The 27,948-nt window shown below is 44.1% G+C and overlaps 1 protein-coding gene and 1 long non-coding RNA gene across 10 annotated transcripts in view; one reads left to right on the top strand and one right to left on the bottom strand.

Annotated features, from left to right (window-relative positions):
• Positions 1 to 17,459: 17,459 nt before the first annotated feature.
• On the bottom strand, positions 17,460 to 27,882 carry LOC140917047 (uncharacterized). Its single transcript, XR_012160701.2, has 3 exons — positions 27,428 to 27,882; positions 21,673 to 21,967; positions 17,460 to 21,489 (listed from the first exon to the last, which is right to left on the bottom strand). It is a non-coding gene; the product is annotated as an uncharacterized LOC140917047 (long non-coding RNA).
• Positions 25,946 to 27,948, top strand: part of KDM6A (lysine demethylase 6A) — a 279,893-nt gene continuing 277,890 nt past the window's right edge. For 3 of the 9 annotated variants that reach the window (XM_073358944.2, XM_073358964.2, XM_073358955.2), the window contains exons 1-2: positions 25,948 to 26,565; positions 26,775 to 26,838. In XM_073358944.2, coding sequence (XP_073215045.1) covers positions 26,402 to 26,565; positions 26,775 to 26,838 — 228 coding nt within the window. In that variant the 5' untranslated portion in view covers positions 25,948 to 26,401. Of the gene's footprint in view, positions 26,566 to 26,774; positions 26,839 to 27,948 lie in introns of those variants that run through there. The other 6 variants (XM_073358982.2, XM_073358975.2, XM_073359031.2 and 3 more) reach the window with 4 other exon arrangements.

The following is a 27,948-nucleotide window of genomic DNA, read 5'->3' on the forward strand; positions in this document are numbered from 1 at the left end:
CATAACTGACAGCAGCAGAGGTTCTAAAAAGTGGAGCAATGGCATCATTCCAGGGTACACCTCCATCGGAAAGTGGTACAGTACTTCCAGACATAACACCATGGCATTCTCCAAAAAGCTTGTCCAATTCTGTAACCTCACAAGTGGAAATATTTCATCCAAGGCAAAAAACAAGGAGGCATTTGTTGCATATCCCCTTCTTCATGCCTCATTGGCCTCTTTTGATAGGTGGTGCTATTCCAGATGCCCCTTTGCTTTTCTCTATGCTTCTACTCAGTTAATGTTGACTTCCTTCAGAGTTGTGATAGTGAGGCTGTTTAAATGCATTTGAATGTACCGTTATTTGTAAGTACACACATTTTTCTGATGTTGTCTGGCCCACTCTTGTTTTCTATGATTTTGTTGCCAGAGAATGAGCCAGGTACTAAACCTAACACTTCTGCTGCTAGCAGACTGATGTTTGGGAAGCAAACTTCTCCAGTATCCAGCAAGATTTTTCCAGTAAATTACTCTAGAAAGTTACCATTTCTCTCACTGAATGGCATAACTTACTGACAGATTATATGACAGCCTAGATGTCAAAATGTTTTCCTTAAATGTGTACTTGCAGATGTTACAGCTGACAGTCAAGATTTTGAGCTCGGAATAAGTTTGCTTGATTTCTGAAAAATCATTGATCATTTATGATTAGATTCAGTTATCTTTGAGCAAAAATTGAATCTGAAACAAAGGAAAAGCAAGGCTGTTTACATACATATTGTGCACCCCTTCTTTACATGGAAGACTTTTGAACAATATTTTATTTAAAAAAATACCAACAAGCAGTCACAGAATAGGCTGTCCCCTTAATGGCAAGCCTGCGTCCAACCTATCCCTGCTACAAATTCTGACTCTTTATGCAAGTTGTAATCCCTAGAGGGGTCACATGACTGAGAGGTTCATGTGATAGAAGGAGTTTATAAGGTTCCTCCTGCTCAGAGAGAAGAGAGATGCAGGATGTGCTTTGGAAACTCCCCAGAGTGGGTCAGGAAGGAAGTCCAGAGGGACAGCTGAAGAGCTGGAAAATGCCCTCCAAGGAGGGAGTGATATTTGGGCTGGAAAGCCAAAGGCTGGGAGGGAGAACTAGAACTATTTGAAGGTCTCGACCAGGGGGCTGTGGAAGAAGCCCAGAAATTACTTGTGAGCACCAGGACCAAGAAGGAGCAAGTTCTTCATTGGGAGGTGAAGGATTATTTTGCTAAATATTTATAGCTGTGAGGAGCAGAGTTAGCACTCGTTAGCAACAAGGCATTGTCTTGGGACAGCTGGAGTGGTGTTGGCTTGTGACCTGGTCTATAGCTGTGCTTCTTTTAGAAGACCCAGGCTGAACATTTCTTGAGAGGGTGGCAGGAAGCTCCCGCTTAGCCCAGTGAGGGCGGAAGCACCATTTGTTTTGGACTGTGCTTACCACAGAAGGGGAGGACTCTTGTGTAATAATCTTACACAAAAACGGTTGGGCCACAGATGTACACACAAATGTATGTAGGTGTGACTGTGCTCTTCAGGGTCCAAGACAAACTACAGAGCAGACTCAAGTGGGGTGCAAAGGTCCACAGAGTTTACTGAAGCAGTTCCCCGTATCCAATACCCCCTCCCAGTCAGGAGTTCCCTCCAACAGTCTCATTAAGCCCCTCAGGCCTGTCCCAGGCAGCTCAGACAGACCAATAGTTTTTAGGCACCATAGGCCTGTCCCAAACAGCCCAATAGTCTTTTTGGAGTAAAGCAAAGAAATAGTCCCAAAAACAAAATCAGTAGTCTCCTGTGCCAGGCTAACCTTCCTCCAGAGGAGCTATGGCAGTCAGCAGTCCTTGCAGAAGTTCTAGGCTGGACTTTTCCTCACAAAGCAAGGGATAGGCAGTCTGGTTAGCCAGGTACTGAGCTGTCTTCTTCCTTTTTCAGCTGTCTCTTCATTACATGATATCAAGTGCAGGAATAGCTGGGTGAAGCTGACTGGGCCTACAGCAGCTCATTAACCCTTGCTGGCTCTGTGTGTGCGTTGGCATATCCCATAACAGTAAGGTATCCAATTTATAGATAGTGTGGGCATAGGCAACGCCAGAGAATTGGACTCAACATCAGTGTTACATGGAGCCAAAGTTTTGATTGACTATATTGGCTGTGTCTGCAGTTCAGGGTCTTGAGTATGTTCTAGACTTTGCTGTATCCACAACAGAAGTTATCAAGAGATGTACCAAGAACACTTGAATGATCTACTGTAGAAACGGACTGAACATAGCTTGACAGCGCTGATGTCTCTTCACAACTCAACATTTTTTTGTAATTGTTGGAGTCTCTCCTGACTAGCTTTGACTTGCTAGAGAATTGTTTTTGTGAGCTGTTTGGTTAAAACATGTTGTTCTGCTCTGTTGACTTTCAGGTGTTCTATGGCTAACATTGTTATTAAGTTTACTTTTTGTTGTTTGTTCAGCATGCTATTTCCATGGTGTTGATTCAAATAAGTCATAGCTAATATAAACATACAATCAAAATGTCCACATCATTGAAGACAGATTACAACAGGGAGTAATGTTAAAAACATCTTCAACTGACAGTCTCTAAATAACATGCAAATTATTTCTAAAAAACTTTGAAACAAATTCAACCCTTGTGTAAGCAACCACATGTCCCCTGATTTCAAAAGAGAGCTGCATTTGGCTCTGTACATCAGGGCTCCATTTGTTTCTAAATCTTTTCACTTACCCTCTTTAGAAGATCTCTTCAATTCACAAGAGTTTTACTATAAATTATAGCTAGTGTATTATAACCTTCTGAGATCACACGCACACAGAAAAACGTACAAAATTCTGATCTTCTGTTGATCTGGAATTTTCTGATTTTTTTGCAATGAAATGTTGAAATCCTTTATGCTAAACTTCACACCTTTAAGATAAAGACTTCATTTTAACAATGATGTTGTCATGACGGAGAGTGGGTGAAACCTTATTGAAGATGGTGAGCATGTTAGCGCCCTTCACTCAGGATAAATGTAAGAGGCAGTTAAGCCCCTTTTGGAATAAAATAGCTGAAACATTAGGATTGATCATTCAAAACACATGCCATATGCAAGGTTGGTCAGAAGAGGAGCTATACGGGTAGAGGGGTGTTCACTGATGACTGAATGCAAATGCAGGGAACTGGGTATTGTTTGGTGGAGGTGTGTGTGTGTGAGAGAGCAGAAGCAGGCAGAGAAGGCAGCCAGAAAAGCATAGGGAGCCAAAGAGACAGCCAGAAAAGCACAGAGTGCATGCCTCTCAGAGAAAGCCAAGAGAGTGAGCTTTTGAGGTTGTGTGCTGTTTGGAAGGAGGCATGGAACTGTGAGCAAAGAAATTGCCTCTTGTTTGATTCCTGCTGTGTTCAGGGAAACAAGACTTTGTGATATATTTGTAAATAAACAAGATTGCATTTAAAAAACCAACCAAACAAAAACAACCCTGATTCCACCATCAATTTTTGTCTCCTAATGGAAACAATGCACAAGACCCCTGAGGCTAGTTACTCAGGTGAAAAGGGGTAAAAAGTATGTTACGAAAAAAGATCAGATGTTTCTATAAACAAAACTTAGTTCATGCTAAAAAAATCTCAAATAAAAACAGTTCACCAACCTCTACAACTTTGAAACCGATTTCCCTTTCCATTTTTGTAAGCAGGATGTGAATGAGCTCTCCCCGGACCTCTAGTGATGAGCTAGGGGGAAAGACTTCAAGAGCAAGCTTCAGAGGGCTAGACGTTTTAGTCTGGATCTGTAAAAGCAGCAAAGAGTCCAGGACTCTTTGCCACTTCAAGAACAGACCGTGTTTGCATAGACACACCTACTCAGCCTAGGTGCACAGCAAGATGGAGCTGCTTTGCCATAATGATCACTTTTGGCTGGTGTAGGGTTACAAATCTCTTTAGTTGGGTGCAGGGATAATGAAATATTGTTATCCTTCCTGTGTGAGTACAGGGCAGAAGAACTGTATTTATTCTGCCCTGATTGAGGGGGTCACCCTAATCTGAACCTTACTCACTAAACGGGGTAGGGATGCCAAATCCCAGTAAAAGAAAGCAGGGGTGGGGAAAGATGTTCCTACGTGGTGCTGTGAATTCTGTCCAAAGACCTTCCTTTCTCCAGTGTTTAAAGACAATTAATTAATCAGTTAAGAGTCATTGTTTCTGTTTAGGGACTGCTAGAGCAGAATGGCTGATAAGCAGGTCTAAGGGCTATGCCTTAGACTTGGAGTCAGGACACTAGTGGAAAAAAAAAAAGAGAAAGCAGAGGCGGTACTGGCAGTGAGGTTCCCTGCTGCCCCATGAAATCACTAAGAGCTGAAATTACTGAAGACCTGGGTTAAGTGGTGGAACCTCCGAACATGACATTGCAGAAGTGGCAGTGAGCGTCTAATAGTGGCAATAGCGTATCGCCAGCAACAGCAGAGAAAATCAGCAGCAGTACGCAACCAGTGGGGGGCAGAAAAAACCAGTGGAGGCCGTGGCAAACAGCCAGTTTCAGAAGCGCAAAGTGACCACAGAGACATTGCTCGACACCTGTCCTCCCTTTCTTTCTGGGGTGGGAGGTGAAGGCCTGTGAGCGCACCTCTGAACTCTGGGTCTCTGCTAGCCAACTGTGAGTGGGGTGCAGCAGAGGGAGAGGGGACTGATGTGTTAAAGGGACATTCATTCGTCAGACTTTCCCTCTGCAAGGTGGGAAACAGGCAAAGGACACTGCCCAACACACTGTGGGTTTGGGTTTGCTTATGGTTGCACGCTTTTGAATGTGGTTGTGGTATCTCCCCAAACTAATGCTTGGTTCCCTTTCCCTTGTATTAAAAGTTCTCTTTTGTTACACACAAACTCAGTGCTTGCGAGAGGGGAAGTACTGCCTCTTAGGAGTGCCCAGAGGTGGTTGTTAAATTTTCCCAGATAAATTGGTGTGGGCTCAAGGTGGTTCTGTTTTGTATTGTTAAGAGGAACCTCTAGATATTGAACCCAGACCCTTGCTGCCAACTCCACCTGGGACAAGGGTTATCTTTTTATTTCCTGAACTTATTTAGTTTCATTTTATTTAGTGACTTGCAAGATATTAAGTAATATATTATTCATATCAATCTAAATTTGGCCAATCTAGGAAACCTTAAATGTTTTCCCAGATGTAATTCCACTGATTACCTATGAGGCATTAGATTGTATTCTCCTTTTATTTTATATATCGTTGGGACTGATTCTGATCCCCAAACAGAGTTAATCAGAAGTAATATTGCTAATGTGAACTGAGTTACTCTAGTATAAGGCTGTGTCTACACTTAAACCATTACAGTAGCACAGCTGCCCCTCTGCAGGTAACATTTCAGTGTAGATACTCACTATAGCGACATGAGGGGTTCTCCCATCACTGTAGTTAGTCCACTTTCCTGAGAGGTAGTAGCAAGGTTGACAGAACATTTCTTCCATCAGCCTAGCATTGTCTAAACTGGGGGTTAGGTCAGTTTAACTGTAGCGCTCAGAGGGTGTAGATTTTTCACACTCTTGAGTTACGTAGCTGGTGTAGAACTGGCCTAGAACTGTTGTCACATCTTTAGTGTAGGGTGGAAATCACAATCTACTTACTATGGTAGTATAGGAAAATAGAAAGTTATCTATGTAATGAGAGTTTACGGTTTTAAGCTCCTGATAGTTACTATCTGTACACTTTTGAATATTTGAACTAATGACCTTTAGAACACAGTAAATAATACAGAAAAGTTGTTAATTTGGGTGACTTCTGAGCGAGATGAAAATGTTTTTAGGGGGTGAAGCCAAAAAAAAAGTAACCTCACACTTCAAGAGAGCAGTAAGGAAACCATAAAATGACGGATAAGGGATGGCCTCCAGGAAACTTGCAGTTTTCAGCACTTTGCCCCCAGTTCAGGAAAGCACTTAAGTATATATGCAAGTGTTTTCCTGAGCTGGGACCTTTACCAGTATGTTCCCAGGACTGTGAACAGGCACAGTGGAAGTGTTTCAGTTGTGTTCAGGAGGGAATGGCTTGTTAGACATGGAAATGTCCATGTACTTCTGAACACAAGAATGAAGGGAAGACTGACTTTTCCCCTAGTTTTCTTTGGAAGAGTTGTTAGATGCCAACTGTTTGGGCATAAACAGGATTTAAATGTGAGGGCGAGACCTGAGTAGTATAAGCACTTTTTAAAAGATATCGTGAAGGTGAGTCTTCTAAATAGTACAAAAGTATACACTTTAAGTGGCATTTCCTAATTCCGCTCTAAGTACTCTCCATCAAAAAAGTGCCATTTATATGAATAATGTAGTATATCAACATTTTATTTTACAAAAGAAAATGGTGCTCCTACACATCTATGGCTAAGGGGTTTGGAACCCTAGCACCAACTGCAGCATCAGGATGGGAGCAAAACCTCAGCGTGGAGCTTGATTCTGCAAAGTGCTAAGCACTCTTGCTTGGAACCGGTGAAGCACTTAACGATGTGTTTCACTATAAACAGATCATATGCTTAAAATGAAGCATGTGCTTAAATGCTTTTCCGGATCAGAGAGACAAGGTGGATGATGTAATATCTTTTTATTGGACTGACTTCTGTTGGTTAACAAAACTAGCTTGCGAGCAACACGGAACTCTTCTTCAGGTCTGGATGGAAACAAAGAAGCTAGAAGTATCGTTTCCCTTGAGGAAGGGTGTGATCACGGTACTCTTGAAGCCATACACTAAGTTGGAGTCGCACAATGTCCACTTCAGAGAGATGTCAACATTTCCCCCAGAGAAAGAAAGACGTATACAAAAGCTGGAGCTAATTATAAAACAGCAATAGCAACTCAGCCAACTTTAATGATCTAACCACAGAATCCTGAGTAATTGGTGCACAAATCAACGATAATTATTTAACAGGGAGTAGGGGGCCAGGTATAGCTAATTCTCAGGGTTCATGTGCTTTCAAAGGCTTCAGGCTCCCATAAGAACATTATTTAAAAGAAAAAAAAAATCTTGTGCTAGGAAGTCCCCCCCAATCTGGCAGCAATGTAGGGTGCGATCTTCATGTTATTCTGTGCAACCGTGCCTCAGCTCTGGAGGCACTCTTTATAGTGAAGCTTGACTTACACCTTACAAAAAGATCTTGACATTTGGGGGTATTTCTACACTGCAGCTCGGAGGTGTAATTTCCAGTCTGGGTAGACATACTCATGCTAGCTTTGCTCTAGTTAGCATGCTCAAAAGAGCAGTGTGGTCTTGCAGCATGAGCATGGGCAATGGCTCAGGCTGCCCACCTGAGTCCAATCCCATCCAACCCCATGGGTCTGAGGTTGAGTGGCTAGCCTGAACTGCTGCCCGTATCACAATGTCCACACTCCTATTTTTAGTGTACTAGCTCCAGCAGAGCTAATGCCAGTCTTTCTACCTGTGCTGGGAATCACACCTCCCAGCTGCAATGTAGACACCCAATGCTGTGTTCTTCCAGTGCAGCACAGTGGTGACTCTGCAGCAGTTTCAGATCAATTTTAAAAAGGGAGGCTTATACTGAATAAAATATGCTAATGAATAGTACAATCAGTACTACATCTCTAGTGTTATTTAATTTTATGTTAAATTCAAATTATTTTACACTACCCCTAAACTTGCAATTGTGAGACAGAAAAATGAAGTGAATAACTATTAGAGAAGTTGCCCAAGGAAGATGCAGGTTTTTGCACTTGAGCATTGGGACAGTTGAGGTTTTTGACATCCGAGGAGGTTGGGGAGGAAGTTTGAGTTTGTGGAAGAAGCATATTAGTTGGGTGTTAAAGTAATCAGCAGTGAAATAGTTTACAATGTGTAAGCAGGGTCTGAATGAGCTCTCCCCTGACATCTAGTGATGAGCTGGGGGAGAAGACGTCAGGAACTGCCCCCTTGATTTGCATAGATCCCCCAGTATGCCTAGGTGTGCAGCATGTTGGAGCTGCTTTGCCCAAATGATCACTTTTGGGTGGTGTTGGATTGCAAGTCACTTTGTTATTGGGGGGCAGCAGTAATAAAGTATTGTTACACTTGCTGTGTGAATAAAGGGCAACAGAACTGTGCTTGGTATACCCTGATTGAGGGATTCATCCTCAACTGAACTGCACTCACTAGGCAGGGGTGCCAAAGCCCAGTGGAAAGGAAAGAGGGTGGGGACAGGTGTTTGTACCTGCTAGTGTGAGCTCTGCCTAAGGGTCCTAGACACCATTTGACCCTTCTCCTCCTCTCCACTATGTAATGACAGAGCTGATTAAGACCCAGATGAGAGTCTTTTGTTGCAGATCAATACAGCTAATATCATCAATGTCTCTGGTGAAAGAGACTGTCCATCCTGCACTAGCAGTGGGGCTTTCCCACTAGCAGCTGAAATCACTGAAACCTGTATTAAGTGCTGGGACCTCAAGACATACCAGAGGTTGCAGTAGAGCGAGTGGCCGACCAGTGGGACGAGCGTCTGACTGCAGAGTGGCCAACTGGTGTGGCAAGTTGCAGATGACAGAGTTAGTGGCCAATAGAACAGCTGGTGAAGCGAGCAGGCAATGGTGAGGATGAAAGAGGAGTGAGCAGGTGGTCGAGCAGCCAACAGTGGAGCGAGTGGCTGATAGGCCGAGTGGCAGACCGGTTGGGTGAGCAGCCAACCAGTGGAGCAAGCAAGGTGCCTTCCGCTCTCAGGGTGGGAGGTGAACTCACATGAATGCAACTCTGAACTCTGAGTCTTCACTGACCAAGGACCACAATTGTGAGTGGCGTGTGGGAGAGGGCGAGGGGAGGGGTATGTTATAGGAACTTTTGGTTGTTGGACTTTCTCATCAGAAGGTGAGAATCTGAGGCAGAGGACACTGCCCAAAGTACTCTGGGATGGGTCTTTTGCTCGTGGTCTTACGATTATGAATTGTGCTTGAGTCATTTGCCCAAGTTACTGCCAGGTTACTTTCCCCTTTTTATTAAAAGTTTATTTTCTACACCCAGACTTAGGGCTTGTGAGAGGGGAAGTATTGCCTCTTAGATGCGCCCAGCGGTGTAATTTTCCAAGGTTACTGAGTGGGGGCTTAAGCCGGTTTTGTGTTGTATTGTCAAAAAGGAACCCCTAGATGTTGAATCTGGCCCTTGTTGCCAACTCCACCTGGCAGAAGGGTTACAATGTTGACAATAAAGTTTACAGTATTACATTTTGAAGTTAGAATCATAGAACTGGAAGGGAGCGTGAGAGGTCATCTAGTCCAGTCCCCTGCACTCAAGACAGGACTAACTATTATCTAGATCATCCTGGCAGGTGTTTGTCCAACCTGCTCTTAAGAATCCCCAATGATGGAAATTCCACAACCTCCCTAGGCAATTTATTCTAGTGCTTAACCCCCTGACAGTGAGGACGTTTTTCCTAATGTCCAACCTAAACCGCCCTTGCTGCAATTTAAGCCCATTGCTTCTTGTCCTATCCTCAGAAGTTAAGAAGAACAATTTTTCTCCCTCCTCCTTGTAACAACCTTTTATGTACTTGAAAACTGTTATCATGTCCCCTCTGTCTTCTCTTCTCCAGACTAAACAAATCCAATGTTTTCAATCTTCCCTCATAGGTCATGTTTTCTAGACCTTTAATCATTTTTGTTGCTCTTCTCTGGACTTTCTCCAATTTATCCACATCTTTCCTGAAATGTGGCGCCCACAACTAGACAAAATACTGCAGTTGAGACCTAATCAGCGCAGAGTAGAGCAGAAGAATTACTTCTTATGTCTTGCTTACAATACTCCTGCTAATACATCCCAGAATGATGATAGCTTTTTTTGCAACAGCGTTACACTGTTGACTCATATTTAGCTTGTGATCCACTGTGACCCCCAGATCCCTTTCCACAGTACTTCTTCCTAGGTAGTCATTTCCCATTTTGTACATGTGCAACTGGTTGTTCCTTCCTAAGTAGAATACTTTGCATTTGTCCTTACTGAATTTCATCCTATTTACTTCAGACCATTTCTCCAGTTTGTCCAGATCATTTTGAATTTTAATCCTATCCTCCAAAGCACTTGCAACCCTTCCCATCTTGGTATCGTCCGCAAACTTTATAAGTGTACTCTCTATGCCATTATCTAAATCATTGATGAAGATATTGAACAGAACCAGACCCAGAACCGATCACTGCAGGACCCCACTCATTATGCCCTTCCTGCATGACTGTGACATGATAAACAAACAACAAAGATGAATAGGACAGTTTGCAATTCTCTGAGCTATTGCTTCATCTTTGGACATTCATCTTCCCCAGGCCCACCCCTGTTCCACCCAGGGTCCTCCCCATTCTGTGGCCCCCACTGCAGGCCTGCAACTCCTTTTGCTCCTTTCTGCCCTTGCCACTGTGGCCCCAAGATCAGAGAAGCTCTGTCTGCACCACAGCCCCGGGCTACAACAGAGTGGTTGAGGTCCTCCAGTCCCAGGGCTGCAGCCAGAGCCTGGGCACTGGGGCTTCCCCCGCCAACCCCCGCGCTTCTGCTGTGGACCAGGGTCAGGGTGCTGGAGCGTCTCCTGTTCACCCGGTGCTTCTGCTGGAGAGCAGGGTCGGGCATGGGGACTTCCCTTGCTGCCTCATGGCTTTTTCTGGGGATGGGGCGTGTGTGTGCTGGGGCTTAACCGGCATGGCAGCTTCTGCCAGGGATGGGGTCCGTTGGAGAGCTGCTGGGGGCGGGTACCCCATCCAGCAGCTGCTACCATGGAGTGGCGTTGGGGCACGGGGGCTCTGGGCTTCTGCCCCAGCTGTGGATTTTTTCCAGAGCCCCTCCAGTTGGCCTTGGCCCCTGGGCGCAGGCCCTGTCAGCCCAGTGGCTATTCCGCCACTGGCAATCACCTAGCTATTTAAAAAACAGGAATTAAATCCTCAACTGACTCCAGTGATATTTTTGATTTTGTAATGAGTTTGGTACTTTGTCCTCTGTTTATCCACAGAACACATACATGAACAGTGGCAGTGTAAACTTCTCCATGCTGACTGCCAATATGCCTTGGTCTTTTTGTAGATGCACCAACTATAGGAAAGGAGGAACAGTTCAGTATCCATACCCACTCAAATCTCAGACGTTTCTACTTACCCCACTGACAATGGTGCCAGATGTACCCATGGTTTTTGTGATGTCGATACTTATCTATTAAGGCCCCAGTCCAGCAAAGCAGCTAAGCACATGCTTAACTTTAAGCACATGAAGTCAATGGGACTAGCATAAGTGATTTCCTGGATCAGGTGTTAAAACATCAGATTGGGACCTTCAACACATTTCATTATATACTACCAAATAGCCATTAGTTAATAACAAACTTTAGTTCTAGTGACCTGAGGTGGATTCAGACTACTGACTGAGAAGTGAAAAGCTCTCTACCCCTTTTACAAATACCATACCCTGCTGGTCTCTTGACTCATATAAGAAATCAGTGAAGAAACTGCTCCCTTCAACATTTAGGTCATGGCTGAGGGAGCTCTGGAAAATTCTGACCACTTCTTGGGAAGCAGCTTCCCAAAATTTTCTCTCAGAGTCCTAGTGCCAATTTGCCATCATATAGCCTTCAATTTGGGACTACATTTCCACAGAAGTATTACACTTGATCTTCCCTCAACCATGTGGGCTTCTCTTTTGAATGAAGGAAATTGCTAAAAAAGAAATATCTGCATACTAACTTTGTGTATTAGTGAATTTATATTCAAACAAATTAACAAAACTAAATCCCATAAACAGTCAAATAGAATACAAATCATACCCAGAGGCCTTGAAAACATAAGGGAGAGAAGTTTTAACACTGGAAGCTTTCCCAGTCCCTCCCAAATTAGTTTCCCCCTGGTGAAAGTCCCAACTGTTAACTGAAAAGTGGCTGGCCAGCCTTCAAAGAAAAGAGACAAAATAGGAGAGGAAAAAATTGTTTATTTCATACACATTAAAGTGGAGAAAAGAACGAGTTCGATTGCATCATCCCTGTCAAGCCCAGGAATTAGTTGGGAGAAAAGATTTCTCCTAGTAAATATCGACACTGGCATATATTCAGTTCCATTAGGGGCTGATCCAGCTCTCATTAATGTCAAAAGAGAGGCAGTGGAGTACAGCCAGTTGAGTTCCATAGTAGAATCCATCTTCTCATAGTAGCAATCTTATGAAGGAAATAACCAGATGCTGGTTCAGTCTTTTTACAGGATTTATGTCATTTCTTAATTAATCTTTTCCTCTTTCAGACATTCACATACAATGAACAAACTCACACATTTTGGTATGACCCCATCCTTATTCATTTTGACTCACACTTTATAACTGATGGGATGCCACCCTGTTTTGGCAAATTTGTGAAATGAAGGATGCTAAAATATAGGAGGAGACATTGTAACTACTTTTAATTACAGCAACATTCCCTGCAGCAATAATCTCAAAATCTAAGCATATACTCTAAGCATCATGTTTTATTCTATTTGAAATACCCTCAATCTTATTGATTGCTGTAAGGGAATCTTGAGCTGTATTGAGACCTGGACAGAGAAGACTCAACCTCTTTGGCAAAAAAATCCATACAAGCAACATAGGACTGCCTTTGTACTATCCAACTTAAAAACCTTTAGAAGGATTATACATGCCTACTTCTGTACATGATAAAAACATACTCAATGCTGTATCACTTACAGATTTAAAAGGGAACTGGAAAGAAAGATCTAGCTATTCCATTCTAGAATTTGAATTGTTAGCCCCTTCAACCGATCAACTTTTAAAGTGAAGATTCCGTTGTTTGATATGCCTGTGAAGATAGTTATCTAACAAAACAGGAAGCACACACAACAAGTTTATGTAGGAGTTTTTAAGAACAGTAACACATTTCTAGGGTATTTTCATGAAAAGATGTCATTAGAGCACTAAATTAGGCATGAGCTTAAAAAGATAGCATTTAAAAGACTTGTTCTATGTAACAACAACAACAGATAATGCTGTACCCTAGATAACACTGCAATTATAGCCCTGCACTTATAAAAATTACATAAATGAGCTACCCAGCACATAATCTGTGAGTGCCACATAACACTCCTCTTTTCAAACATTTCAAAGAAATAGATCCAAACGCCTGTTGCCGATTCATTTCTGAAGCAGTGTGGGTTATAGGGGAGCTTGAACAGTTGCTGCCCTTTTGTACCTGTGATGTGGAAACATAGCAAGCTGCAGCACTATTTTAATTTTGTTTAAACAAAATACACACAGTGCTAACTTTTTTATCCTAGAAGAAGGCCTGGCAAGTTTCCTAAAATGATGGGTAAGAGAGCTAGTTTTTACCACAAAGATGATTAAGATAATGTCCCTCCGATCACTGTGAGAAAGCTCTTTAAATATATCACATACAGAAATATCTGTGGTGCAACCATTTTTGAAAAATCATGTCCATATTTTTAACAGAAAAAAAATGTGAAACCAAAGCACACCATAGCCACACTAGTTTGTGCCTACTTTGTAGAGATACTTGTGCAGGAATAATTACTTGTTCACTGTTTTTCCCCACCAAATAGGTGCCTTCTTTCAGAAAGCGATTTATGATTAATGGCTTCATTCAGCTGTGCCTCCTGGGTTGGGGGTGGGGCCTGGCCCCCAGGATCAACTTCCCTATATCTAACTGAAAATGGTCCCACACTGAGTATGCTCGCCAGTCTAGCCAGCCAAAAACATGATGGAAAAATGAATCTGTGGAAGTGCTGGGAAGGGCCACTTCTAGGGACAAGAAGGTTCTTCCATTTTCATACTTATTCACTTTTTGGCTTCTTTGCTGCCAAGTATTGTTCTTTCACTGTTCTTTGGAATGCAGAAAACTATCCACTACGACAGCAGTTCTCAAACTTGTGTACTGATGACCCCTTTCACACAGCAGGCCTCTGAGTGTGACCCCCTTTATAAATTAAAAACCCTTTTAAAATATTTAACATTATTATAAATGCTGCAGGCAAAACGTGGTTTGGGGGTTGAGGCTGACAGCTCAGGATCCCCCACATAATAACCTTGTGACCCTATGAGGGGTCACAATCCCCAGTTTGAGAACTCCTACACTAAGAAGTGGACTGAGATCACCAACTAATTTCACACAGGTTACTGAATAGACATCAGGACTAGAAAGACTTTTGGTCAACACAGATGTTGCTCAAGCAAATTGGGCAGGTGAAAGTCTCTTCATCCTATCCAATAAAAAAATCAGTCCTCCTGTAGGTAGCATGTCTAAGAAACAATTGATAAAACTCTTTATCTCTGAAATTTCACAAAATGCATAAGATACAACTATTCTGAATAATTTGCCGTACCAGAATCCTTGGTTTTATATGCTTACTTGGAATTAGGAGCATGGGTTTCAATATTTTTCATAAAAAAGGCCACTTTATTTGAAATGTCTATTGCTTAAGTAGCTTTTGTATAATTTCTATTGACAAGTAGCATAATGATGGAAACTATTGATTAACTTATAATATGTGCACAATTTTCAAAACTAAGAATGATCATAATTCATATCTGACTTTCTTTAGCACTAAACAAAATATTTCAGATACCACCCAGTTTTAAATCAAGCAGACTAGAAAAAAATAACAACATATAGACTATATGATTCTGTTAGCAATCTAAATAACTGAGTTGTTATTCTAATTCTATAATTGAAGCATTCAGTATATTTTCAGGATATAAATTAAAAGAATATAAATATATTACTTTCAGGAAGATTTAAGTTGTTTTTTATTCTGATCCTATTAATTATTTCATGGGATAAAAAAGGACATACTATCTATTACAGCTGATCAGAAAACAAATTTTCTGTCCCACAAAAAAATTCAAGATTCATACAAACAAACAAATCCCAAATCAGGATGAAAAGCCAAAAGTTTACAATATTTCACAAAACAAAATTCTGAAACAAATTTTGTTTTGGGTCAATTGAAATATTTTATTTTGATGTTGACCCTTTTTTAACGCACACACGCATGCACACACACAAAGTAAATTTTTAAATAAAAAGTTGTTATGGATAGAAAAATCAAAATGTATTGTTCCAAAAATGTTAAATGGGATGATTGGACATTTTCCAAACATTTTTTTCCAAAACAAAATTTCATCAACATTGATGTAATTTTGTGAAAATTTTTGATTTTGTCAAAATAGCACTTTCCAACGAAATACTGTTTTGACAATTTTCTGACCAGCTCTACTATCTACATAGTTTCAGTCTGATGACTGAAAAATCTAACCTTCACAGATGGTCTAAATTAGCATTATGTTGATAAGCAAGAATTAGTTTACTTCAGACAAACATCTTTCAGTTTTTTTGTAATTACTTCTGCATATCTGTTATAAATATTTCCTCTACTATAAGCAAATCAGAATATTGTTTGAACTCTTTTAAAGTGCTCTGGAAAGGACAACAAAAATCTTGGATGTACAGTAAGTTACTGAAATGAATGTTGTGTAGGGTTTTATTTTGAGAGAGAGAAAAAGAAGAATGTAACTCTATAATTTTAAGCATAAATGTCATTCCATCTTAGATTGACTTAAGTCACCAATGACCTAGGAAAAGAGATGCTGAATCAATTCCCAGACAAGTGGATAGACAACCTTTTTTCCAACTAATCTGCTCTCCAGTTGTATTAATTTACACATCACACTTTTAAGTGTCCTATTAGTCACACTAGATATGGGAAACTATATAGTTAATTGTATTTACTCTTTTTTCAGGAATTCAAACAGCATTACAAAGTAATACAAAAAAAAGGAGTACTTGTGGCACCTTAGAGACTAACCAATAAATTTGAGCATAAGCTTTCGTGAGCTACAGCTCACTTCATCGGATGCATACTGTGGAAAATACAGAAGATGTTCTTAAACATACAAACCATGAAAAAATGGGTGTTTACCACCACAAAAGGTTTTCTCTCTCCCCACCCCACTCTCCTGCTGGTAATAGCTTATCTAAAGTGATCACTCTCCTTACAATGTGTATGATAATCAAGGTGGGCCATTTCCAGCACAAATCCAGGTCCCCCCCCCCCTTTTTTCCACACACACAAACCCACTCTCCTGTTGGTAATAGCTTATCTAAAGTGAAAAGGAGTACTTGTGGCACCTTAGAGACTAACCAATTTATTTGAGCATGAGCTTTCGTGAGCTACAGCTCACTTCATCGGATGCATACCGTGGAAACTGCAGCAGACTTTATATACACACAGAGAATATGAAACAATACCTCCTCCCACCCCACTGTCCTGCTGGTAATAGCTTATCTAAAGTGATCATCAAGTTGGGCCATTTCCAGCACAAATCCAGGTTTTCTCACCCTCCACCCCCCCCCCCCCCCCACAAATTCACTCTCCTGCTGGTGATAGCCCATCCAAAGTGACAACTCTCTACACAATGTGCATGGTAATCAAGGTGGGCCATTTCCAGCACAAATCCAGGTTTTCTCACCCCCCACCCCCATACACACACAAACTCACTCTCCTGCTGGTAATAGCTCATCCAAACTGACCACTCTCCAAGTTTAAATCCAAGTTAAACCAGAACATCGGGGGGGGGGGTAGGAAAAAACAAGGGGAAATAGGCTACCTTGCATAATGACTTAGCCACTCCCAGTCTGTATTCAAGCCTAAATTAATAGTATCCAATTTGCAAATGAATTCCAATTCAGCAGTTTCTCGCTGGAGTCTGGATTTGAAGTTTTTTTGTTTTAAGATAGCGACCTTCATGTCTGTGATTGCGTGACCAGAGAGATTGAAGTGTTCTCCGACTGGTTTATGAATGTTATAATTCTTGACATCTGGTTTGTGTCCATTTATTCTTTTACGTAGAGACTGTCCAGTTTGACCAATGTAAATGGCAGAGGGGCATTGCTGGCACATGATGGCATATATCACATTGGTGGATGTGCAGGTGAACGAGCCTCTGATAGTGTGGCTGATGTTATTAGGCCCTGTGATGGTGTCCCCTGAATAGATATGTGGGCACAGTTGGCAACGGGCTTTGTTGCAAGGATAGTGATCACTCTCCTTACAATGTGTATGATAATCAAGGTGGGCCATTCTCCCCCCTGCCCCTTTTCCACACACACAAACCCACTCTCCTGTTGGTAATAGCTTATCTAGATAAGCTATTACCAACAGGAGAGTGGGTTTGTGTGTGTGGAAAAAAGGGGGGGGAGAAAACCTGGATTTGTGCTGGAAATGGCCCACCTTGATTATCATACACATTGTAAGGAGAGTGATCACTTTAGGTAAGCTATTACCAGCAGGAGAGTGGGGTGGGGTGAGAGAAAACCTTTTGTAGTGGTAAACACCGATTTTTTCATGGTTTGTATGAATAAGAACATGTTCTGTATTTTCCACAGTATGTATCCGATGAAGTGAGCTGTAGCTCACGAAAGCTTATGCTCAAATAAATTGGTTAGTCTCTAAGATGCCACAAGTACTCCTTTTCTTTTTGTGAATACAGACTAACATGGCTGTTACTCTGAAAGTAATACAAAGTACTTTTCTGCCCTTTTATAACAAATTACGGAAAAAAGTATATTGTAGAAATATATCCTTAATTTGGGATATTGAAACTAAAGTATTGACAATCCATTACTATAATATACCAGGTATAGTCATGAACTCTATTGGGTTATTATTTCAAACTTCTGGGTGTCCACTGTTTTGAGGCTGGGGAAAAGAAAAATATTCTTTATCAGGTCTATTAGAAAAAAGAATGTGCAGAAATGTGGCATATGATTGGATGAGACAAGTAAAAGTCAAACTCACAATAACATCATCAGCATTTTCTAATGTCCACCCCCCACCCCCAGCTTTCTAGGCATGTAGACTGCTGAAGCGTGTACATACAGGAACATAAGAAGTTAAGTGTTAGCCCAATATTTGTAAAAGATCACAGAGTTTGCACCCAGTTCGGCATTTAGCTGATGACCACATATTTTAAATCAAGCTGACAATTGTGTCTTTTCACTATTTTCAGAAATCAAGATTATGGTAATCCAAACAAACAGTATGATTTTAAAAAACAGACTAACTAAAGAAAAGACTCCTCTTTCCTCCATTAGAATCCTTGTCCACATTTCTGGAGAAATTTTCCCATGAAACACTTGCCAAAAAATACTTAGAGTTAAATTTTGCCTTGAGCTTTGCAAGGCATGAACTGGCATCTTCTGTTTCCTCACTGAGGGAACTAGCTTTATCTTTACCTCCACAGCAGGTCTCAAGTTGACAGAGTCCAATTTTTGCTCTTTTAGTTGTGTCTTTTTTTGCCTTGCTATTGTCAAGATCTGTTCCTCATTACACAAATCCAACATTTTAAAGATAACCATAGTTCAGTTATCTTGTTGTCCCACATTTTTCCTTGGGAACTACAAAACGCATTTTACCCTGATACAGCTATCCTTTGTCAAGTCCCAACATATCTGGGGTCCAATTTTCTAGACCGCAGATCCACTTTTCTCCAGGTGCCTGATTATCGTCTGTCAAAATATAAAGGGAAGGGTAAACACCTTTAAAATTCCTCCTGGCCAGAGGAAAAACACTTTCACCTGTAAAGGGTTAAGAAGCTAGGATAACCTCGCTGGCACCTGACCAAAATGACCAATGAGGAGACAAGATACTTTCAAAGCTGGTGGAGGGGGAGAAACAAAGGGGTCTCTGTCTGTGTGTTGTTTTGTCAGGAACAGAACAGGAATGGAGTCTTAGAACTTAGTAAGCAATCTAGTTAGATATGCGTTACATTCTGTTTTGTTTAAATGGCTGAGAAAATAAGATGTGCTGAATGGAATGTAGATTCCTGTTTTTGTGTCTTTTTGTAACTTAAGGTTTTGCCTAGAGGGACTCTCTAGGTTTTGCATCTGATTATCCTGTCAGGTATTTACCATCCTGATTTTACAGAGGTGATTCTTTTACTTTTTCTTCTATTAAAATTCTTCTTTTAAGAACCTGATTGCTTTTTCATTGTTCTTAAGATCCAAGGGTTTGGGTCTGTGTTCACCTATGCAAATTGGTGAGGATTTTTATCAAGCCTTCCCCAGGAAAGGTGGTGTAGGGTTTGGGGAGGATTTTGGGGGGAAAGACGTTTTCAGGCGGGCTCTTTCCCTGTTATATATTTGTTAGACGCTTGGTGGTGGCAGCAATAAAGTCCAAGGGCAAAAGGTAAAATAGTTTGTACCTTGGGAAGTTTTAACCTAAGCTGGTAAAAATAAGCTTAGGGGGGTTTTCATGCAGGTCCCCACATCTGTATCCTAGAGTTCAGAGTGGGGAAGGAACCTTGACATCATCTCACTCCAGTGTAAAAAAAAAAAAGTGATTTCACTGAAGTCAGTGGAGTTACATCAATATAAAACTAGTATGAGAAGAGAATCAGTCTCTGCAAGATTCTAAGAACTTGCTTTTGCAGCTGTTATTCACATGAATAGTTCTACTGACTAGTGAAACTACTCACATAGAAAGAGGTCATAAGACTAGGCCTCATATTTGTGCTCATTTTTGGTGTTTCAACTTAACAACTGTAATAGCCTGTACTATGAAAGTGTGCATATGGTCAGAAAAGTGACTATGTAAAAATGGCACCTTCTTACTCAACAGATCTGCGCTCTTTGGCCCCAATTCAGCTAAACACTTAAGAACATGCTTAACCTTAAGCACATGTCCTTTAATTGACTTCAGTGGGACTACTAATGTGCTAAAGGTTAAGCATGTGCTTAAATGCTTTGCTGAATTCGGGCCATGGAGAACAGAAGTACTTTGCTGAATCAGGGCTTAAATGTTCCAGGTAACATTTGCTTTCTCTACTGACAAATTTAATTTTACTACTTTTTACTCCACTTAGTACTGCAGAATCAGTATGATTATGGAAGAGTGAGTTGTATTCTATTCTCTCATGCATCAACAACAGAATTTTTTACTATGCTCTGATGGCAGAATTTCCATTATGGTGTTGAGGTACGAGCTAAAAAAGTACTGTACAGTTTGACTTTCAGATCTCAAGGTGTTTGCAGAGCAGTTAGTAAAAAAAACATTTTAAACAGAGTAAATTTAGGTCTACGCCATTTAAGAGACAAAACCCCCCCAAAACATAACCCCCCATGATGCCACTTTTACAGAGTCCCCTTTCAGAGTATACCTGCACTTTAAAATGAGGACTCCAGCTGGGTGTTCTTTCTTTTCTGTATTTTTAGCCACATAGTTTCAGCCATGTTAGTTATGTCCATACATCCTTCCAGATTATTCACATGCAAGGTACATTGGTCAAAATATATATATTTGATGCTGCTGCTGAAGTCTCTAACTTCTTGATTTCTTGGCGGAATAATGGCAAGGGATCCAGGGATTCATCCAGGTTAGCAGAAGGTACTGGAATTCAAGGGTAAAATCCTGGTCCCACTGAAGTCAATGACAAAACTCCTATTGATTTCAGTAAGGTCAGGATTTCACTGTAAGTTGCTTCAGTATTAGATTGCAAAGATGATACACTCAACTTTTATTACCAAACTCTCACGCTAAATAAAACTAGTAGATCTGGTTTTTGATGCTTAATTCACCATTGATCTAGGTGATGTAAGTAGTCTGCTCTTCCAGTTAAAAGAGATGGGCCCAAACCCAAATGTTGAACAACTTTGAACTGTGGGAAAGTTTTAATCTAGATCTACACTTTGCAGCTTGTGCCAACCTCTGTTAGCTAATACTTGTATTGTGCTGCTTAAAGCTATTTAGATAGTTTTTATTAAAAAGATTTTCAGGGATGACATGTGATTCCAAATGGGAGGAAAGACTGGTCTGAGTGTGAAGAGAGGTGTCCATGAGATCATCTTTGTATTAAGTTGTGGTCCACACTATGAAAAGTTTGAGAATCACTTAAGAGAAAAACAACAATTTTTCAAATATTGCATCACAGAACTTATCTGAGGTGAAGTATCCTTATTACATAAGGTTCCTTATTAACGTGCTAGTTATTACTCTGTCTTATTTTTGGCAGTGTGGTCTAGTGGTTTAAGCATTGGGTTATATTTTATTTGATACACATAGAAAGTAGACTTTTGAACAAATCTCAAGTTTCTGAAATCATGGCTACCTTTCACGAATGGGCCTAACACATCCAATGATCTTGCACTCCTTTAAATTGATGGGAGTTTCGTTATTGACTTCCATGGGTGTGATAGCAGGCTCTAAGTTTGAGTCTAATTGTTTCCATTCAAATACTCATTTAAAATAACATATATATTAAGCCATTTGACGGTAAAGGTGGAAGAAGAAAATGAGCCCCCAAAGATCTTACTTGTAAAGTTAGAGGCTAAATTTAAGTCACAACAATAAAAATCTTGGTTCCCCCCCCCTAATTTCGTTAAGTACACTTTTTCATAGTCAGATGCTACAACAGAAATCCATTTCCTCCAGGTGACAGGTTGATGTGTTTATCTGGTGGAAAGGATCTTAGGTCATGTAATTTTCCAAGAGAGAAGATGAAACAGTCTGAAAATAGAGAAAGTAGTATGTAAAATAATTATATTGTAATATAAATCTGTTACAAAATTTGAGATTTTGCTCTAACTTTTGAAAGTAAATTAGCAGTGACCTAAAGATTTGGGGAACAGAGATTAGGGGACATTTTTATATGGGTAAACAACAACTGTGCCTGCAAAAATACATACGCACCTGTTACAAACTGCATTCCCTGGTAATAATATGCATGATACAAAGGAGTATCTTGGGGGAGACAACTGATGGAAGAGTGTGTGTTGGAGAATTGATGGAGAAGAGAGGGATTATATGCAAATTTGTATCTGAATGTAAATATACTTTCTTTTTTCCTCTGGTGTTTGGGGGGCTTCTGTAGGCAGGTCTACTCAGAGCTGGGTGGTGAGGGAAGCACAGAGATAGGATTTGAGCTGGGTCAGTAGAGCATATGGACACTGGGTTCAGGCTGTCACTTTGTTCTTCAGGATCTCAGCTTTTATTAAAAAAAAAAAAAGTGTTAGCCCTTATATTTGCAATGAAAATCTTCAGAATGTGAACAGATTCCATGTTAACCACAGAAAACTTGAAAGTATATCTCTGGGATTTATGAACGACTCCTGTCATTCCCGTGAGGAGTTAATGAGATGCTAAACGATACTTTAAATGTCAACATTAATTATTTCACTGATGATGAAAGCATGAAAGAAAAGGAGGATAACATTATGGAGATCTGCTAAATCTACTACATTTTGACATTTGATTTTGCCATCCAGCTGTTGAAAGTAGTTGTGCGAATACCACTTTTTTTTTTTTTAAACTAGCAAATAAGGAGCAAAGTCAAAGGAGGCTAGCAGAGCCCAGCAGGGCACCAGAACCTCACTGAGAAGCCAAGGAGAGCATGCATTATTATAGTTTGAACATTTGTGTAATCTACAGTGAGTACGGTGAGGTTAAGGCAATTGAGTGTCCTAAATATACCATGACATAGGATTCCCTGAATCTCTGCCCCTGCACTATGACCAGCACAGGCCCCGCTTGGAGTGGCAGGGAATTTTCCTACCCTGCCAGATTCTTAGAGGTAGGGGAGTGGCATAGGGCCCTCTTCTCTTCCTCAGGAAAGTAGGGGTGGGAATGGGTTTAGGCCCTATCTCCCAGGAGACAACTAGGCTAGGATGCATCTGCTTGGGAGGTATGGGGAAGCCTGGTACACTCTTTTTCCAGAGTCCTCTGTTGGGGTAACGTCCTGTCAGAGCAATTGTTTCAGACTGTTTGCAGACTCAGGCAGACACTGCTGCTTGGTAACACTCACTTCACATTGTCAAGCTTTTCTTCACAATCATGTGGGCTAGAAATGAAAGATAAGATTCTGATATAATCATATGACTCCAGGAGCAGGGGCTCTAAGCACAGGCCTCTCTAGTTCCTATGCCTTAAAACCTAAAAGCGAGGGATTGCAACTGGAGCAATGCTTATGCCATGCATAGAGCTTGGAAGAATTTCTCTTTTTTCCTCAGTTTGACCCCCTAAGTCAGGGGTTCTCAAACTGGTGGTTGGGAGCCCTCAGGGGGTCGCGAGGTTATTACATGGGAGGTCACGAGCTGTCAGCCTCCACCCCAAGCCCTGCTTTGCCTCCAGCATTTATAGTGGTGTTAAATATAGAAACAAGTGTTTTTAATTTATAAGGGGGGTCACACTCAGAGGCTTGCTATGTGAAAGGCGTTACCAGTACAATAGTTTGAGAATCACTGCCCTAAGTGAAGATGGAAGGTGAGGGTTGAGTGAAGTAGGAGGAAGGGGAGCATAGTTGCATGAAGTGGTTGATGGAGAGACAACTGGAAAGCTGGATGAGATGGCATGTCAGCCTGGATGTAGGGGAGGGAATGAGTTTTAAGCAGAAGATTGCCTAGAACAGTAAGAGGTGGCCTGAAAAGGGTGGATTGATAACTGGTGAACAAAGGTATTAAGCTGGAAGCCCCAGGTGCTAATGGAGATACTGAAACATCCAGTGAAGTGGGTTTTAGCCCACAGAAGCTTATGCTCAAATAAATTTGTTTAGTCTCTAAGGTGCCACAAGTACTCCTCATTCTTTTTGCTGAAACAAGAGAGGTCTTTCCTCTCCTGAATATCTCTGCTGATGATATGCTTTCTGCCATCCTTATTCACACTGAGCAGTACTTTACCCCACAAGTACCCCCACTGACATCAGTGAGAAGATTTGCAGACTAAGTAACTACCCACTGTATGGGCAGAATGAGACTCTCTCAGTGACTGAACGCCAGTCTGAGATAGAACATCTCCAGCACGTCCCTTTAAAAACCCTTGTATAGAAGAGGTTGGAGATTAAAAGGGAGCTGTAGGGCTCTGCCAAAACATCCTTGCCTCCCCCTGCTGGTCCAAGGCAGGGGTTGGCCTTTGATCCTGTCACCATCCCGACTGCCACTTCTGAATATGCAAAAAAAGGAGTACTTGTGGCACCTTAGAGACTAACAAATTTATTTGAACATAAGCTTTCGTGAGCTACAGGTCACTTCATCGGATGCATGCATCACGAAAGCTTATACTCAAATAAATTTGTTGGTCTCTAAGGTGCCACAAGTCCTCCTTTTCTTTTTGCGGATACAGACTAACACGGCTACTACTCTGAAACTTCACAATAGGTGTCTGAAGTCATGCTCCCTCAGAGCAGAGGAAATCTGACCGCCAGAGAGAGAAGACAGGCAGCCTTTCCAGACACTCAAATCTCTAGTGGGGTTGGGAGGGCGGAAAGAAGAGTGGTGTGGTATGACAGGAGTTTGAGAATATTGTCCTTCGCCCCTTTTAGAGGGAGGGTGCAAGCAGTGAGCTATGCAAAGGTACAACAGCTGAGGGTCCACTCCCTAATAAATTTAACAGGCTAGCATGATTTAATCACATGGAAAACCTTCAAATTTCCTGGCTCTCCCAATCAGTTTAAATATGTGTAAATTAACTGAATTATAAAATAGATGTGTTTGAATTTCTGGGTAACTTGGGGAGGAGGCAGGAACTAAATAATCCCCAACGCAAATACTCAAGTGCAAAAACTGTGTACAGGCCAGGCCTTCTTCAAGAGCAAATAAACAACACAAGTAGTTATCCATTTTATATTTTAAATCATGTAGTGTCTTTCCAAAAAATTCTGTCACAGGTAATCCAGTTGCACAGGTTCCAGGAAGCTCAATGCTGAGGTGAAACATTAATAGGCTGCTCCACACTTCTTCAAAAAAAGTAAATTTCCCTATTCCTTATCTCCACCGCACAGATTAAAGAAAAAATAAACGTGTGAGGTCGATGGGGGTGACTCCCGCCGCCCGGGGATTTTCTCTCTCTCATCTTTTGCGCTTTCTCTGTACCCCCACGGGCTGGGCTCATTCCCATCGCTCAGCAAGGTGGGCTGGAGACTGCTCGCTCCTGCCGGGACACCCGCGGGCTAGGAGCTTTCTAGAGGGGAGTTGTGCGGCCTGCCCCACCCGGTGTGTGCGCAGAGCCACGTGGCTACACCCGGGAGCCCCAGCGCCTCCATGAGGCGCCGGCAAGCCCGCCTGGCAGGGGCGGCCGGGAGCGGGGGTCCCGGGTCACTCATCGCAACCCAGCGCCGGGGCCGCGCGGCCCGACTCCGGCCCCCGCTTGCCGTGACGCGGGAGGCGCCCGGGCACAGCCCCGCGGCTTTCACCGCCCATGGCCCGGCGGGGAGGGGGGTGGGGGCAATAGCGAGTCTCCCTCGGGCAGCCCAGCTGCTGCTCCCGCGGCTGAGAGCGGGCCGGGCGGAGGTTGCTGCCGGGGAGAACTTCTCGCCTCGCAAGCGCCGGCCAGCGCGCGGGGCCGGGGGGGGGGGGGGGGACGCACCGCTGCCGCGGAGGGAGCCATGATTATCCGGCGGTGCCAGGGGGGCAGCCACGCCCTGCGCCCAGCCCCGGAGGGGGGGGGGCGGCTCTTCGCCAACCGCTGCCCTCCGCCCCCGCATCGCTGCCGGAAGGAGGCGGAGAGTCGCCGGAGCGGGGCCCAGGCACCTTAGCGGGAGGTGGAGGGGGACTGATCCCGCCCCCCGCCAGGGGGCCCCGTGGCCGCTCTACCCCGCGAGCTAGAAACGGTCCCAGCTCCAAAGGAACCCCCCCCCCCCAACCTGCCGCTCCCCGCAGGCCCCCTCCGTTATTATTTAATGAGTACATACAAACGTGCTGTGCCTGAGTAACTGACAAAGCGCTCCGACTGACGAGACATTGTACCAATAGCGAGCAGAGTCCCCACCAAGTCCCGCCCCCTGAACATTCCCTTGACCAATGACGTGATGGAAGCTATGGGGCGGGCACAGAGAGCGCCAACCAAGCTGGAGCGCAGCGGTGGAAGAGCGCTATGACTGACGTAAGTCAACAAAGGTCACGTGTAGCGCTGGGGCGGCGGTGATTGGCTGGGCGGGCCCGGGCGGGCGGGGGGGCAAGGGGGGTCACGGTGGCGGCGTGGGGTTCGCTGTGTGACACAATTACAACAACTTTGTGCAGCTGCTGGGGAAGTTTGTACAGGCAACAAATACACCCTGCGCGGGCAGGCGGGGGGACCCTGTCACCCCGACTCCACTCACCCCGCGCGGCCGGGGCCAGCAGCGCAGCAGCGATGTAAACACGGCTCCGCCGCCATCGCCGCCTGCAGCCGCCGCCGCCTCCTCCTCTTCCTCCTCCCCCCAAGCCTCCAGCGCTGGGGCGCTCTTCCCCCTCCCTCCTCCTCCTCCTCCTCCTCCTCCGAGCCGCGGGGCTTCCCCCCGCCTCCCTCCCCCTCCCTCCCTGCCGGCTGTTGTTGTTGTAATAAAAGTTGTGGTGTGTGCGTAGGGCGCCCCGCCCCGCCCGGCACTGGGGGGCGTTGGGGGCGCGCCGGGGGGGCGGTTGTGATTGTGAGTTAATTACGCTGCGTTTCCATGAAATCGTGCGGAGTGTCGCTCGCCGCCGCTGCCGCCGCCTCTGCTGCTCCTTTCGGTGATGAGGAAAAGAAAATGGCGGCGGGGAAAGCGAACGGCCAGAGCGAGGAGGACTTCGCCAGCCTGACAGCCGAGGAGAGAGCAGCCCTCTCCGGCCTCGACAGGTACCCGCGGCCCCCCCCCCGCGCCCGCCCGCCTCCCCGTCCCGCCACTCTCCCCTCCCCGCCGCGGCGCCCCGCTCGGGCTGGGCCAGGGCGCCCGTCTCCGTGCGGGGCTTGTGCGGGCTCCCGGCTGGCCCCGCTCTGTCAGCGAGCCCGAGCGGGGGCTTCTCCCTGACTAACGCTGCGCCTTGTGCTTCTCTCCCCCTCCCCAGCCGAGTCTTCGGGTTTCTGAGGCTTCATGAAGATGGCGCCAGAACGAAGGCCTTGCTGTTAAAGGTAAGAGGATGGGGGGAGGAGGGAGCCAGCCCAGCCCCGCCACCTTTCCCCCCTCCCCCCCCCCCCCCGAGCCTGCACGCCGGTTGTGTGTGTGTGTGTGTGTGTGTGTGTGCGCGCGCGCGCGCGTGGGGTGGCACCGCCACGGCCCAGGGGGAGAGACGCGCCGGGGCACTGGGTCCCCCCCACCCCCCAGGCGTACGGGCTCGCCCCTCGCCTCTCTGCTGGGGCTCCGTGTGTGTTAGGAGCCTTCCCCCGCCCCAGCGGGCACATACAGCCCGCAGCTGCCCCCCGAGCGCACGTACAGCTCGGGGAGCGGGCACGGAGCGCGGCCTGCGGCTTCTCTCAGGCACTTTCTGGGGTTTGTTCAGAACTGGGACGGAAAGTGTCTGCGCGTCAGGCCGGAGTCTCCGGCTCTGGAGCAAGCGGCGAGGAGCGCGGGGTGGCCCAACGGGGTGGGTGTGAAGCGCTAATGACGCTGGTTCCCTCGGACCCTCCCTAGTGATTTTAACCCCGTTTGTATTGGGCTCAGGCTGCGCGCTCCCTGCCAAATCCCAGCCCCCCCTCCTTCCCCCCGGCCTGCGCCCCTCACCCCGCTGCTGGCTGGAGCGGCGGAAACGCGGCCTCTTGGGTTGGGATCGCTCTAGTGTGGGAGTTGTGTGTCGCTTCGGAGTCAGTCGTTAAGTGACTTGTTTGTTCGCTGGGTCCAGCTGCCTCAAATGTGTAACTTCTAGCGGAGTGACTCCCCTTCTGCCCCGGCCGCCCCGCTCCTGCGCTGCTCCCAGGGAATGGCACAGTCTGAAACCTGCCTGGGCTTTATACGCACACGTTTGTTTCTGTGAAAAGTTGTTGGCCCTGTCATTTAGTTAAGTAATGGCTGCTCCTGTCGGCCCAAGATGGCCGGACAGGGAGGAGAAAGAGAAAGGGGAGGGGGAGGTAAACAGGGAAATAAATAGTAGGAATGAATATACACATCGGCTTAAATGTGTAGACCCCCACTGTGGTTCAGGCAAACTCTCTTGCGCATTGCAAGATTTTTCTCGTTGCTTTCCTAACGTAGAATACAGCGTTTGCCGAGCTAGCATATCCTTATCAACCTGTAGCACATTTAGC

This window comes from Lepidochelys kempii, chromosome 1 (assembly GCF_965140285.1).
Source record: "Lepidochelys kempii isolate rLepKem1 chromosome 1, rLepKem1.hap1, whole genome shotgun sequence".
Lineage (NCBI taxonomy): Eukaryota > Metazoa > Chordata > Testudines > Cheloniidae > Lepidochelys > Lepidochelys kempii.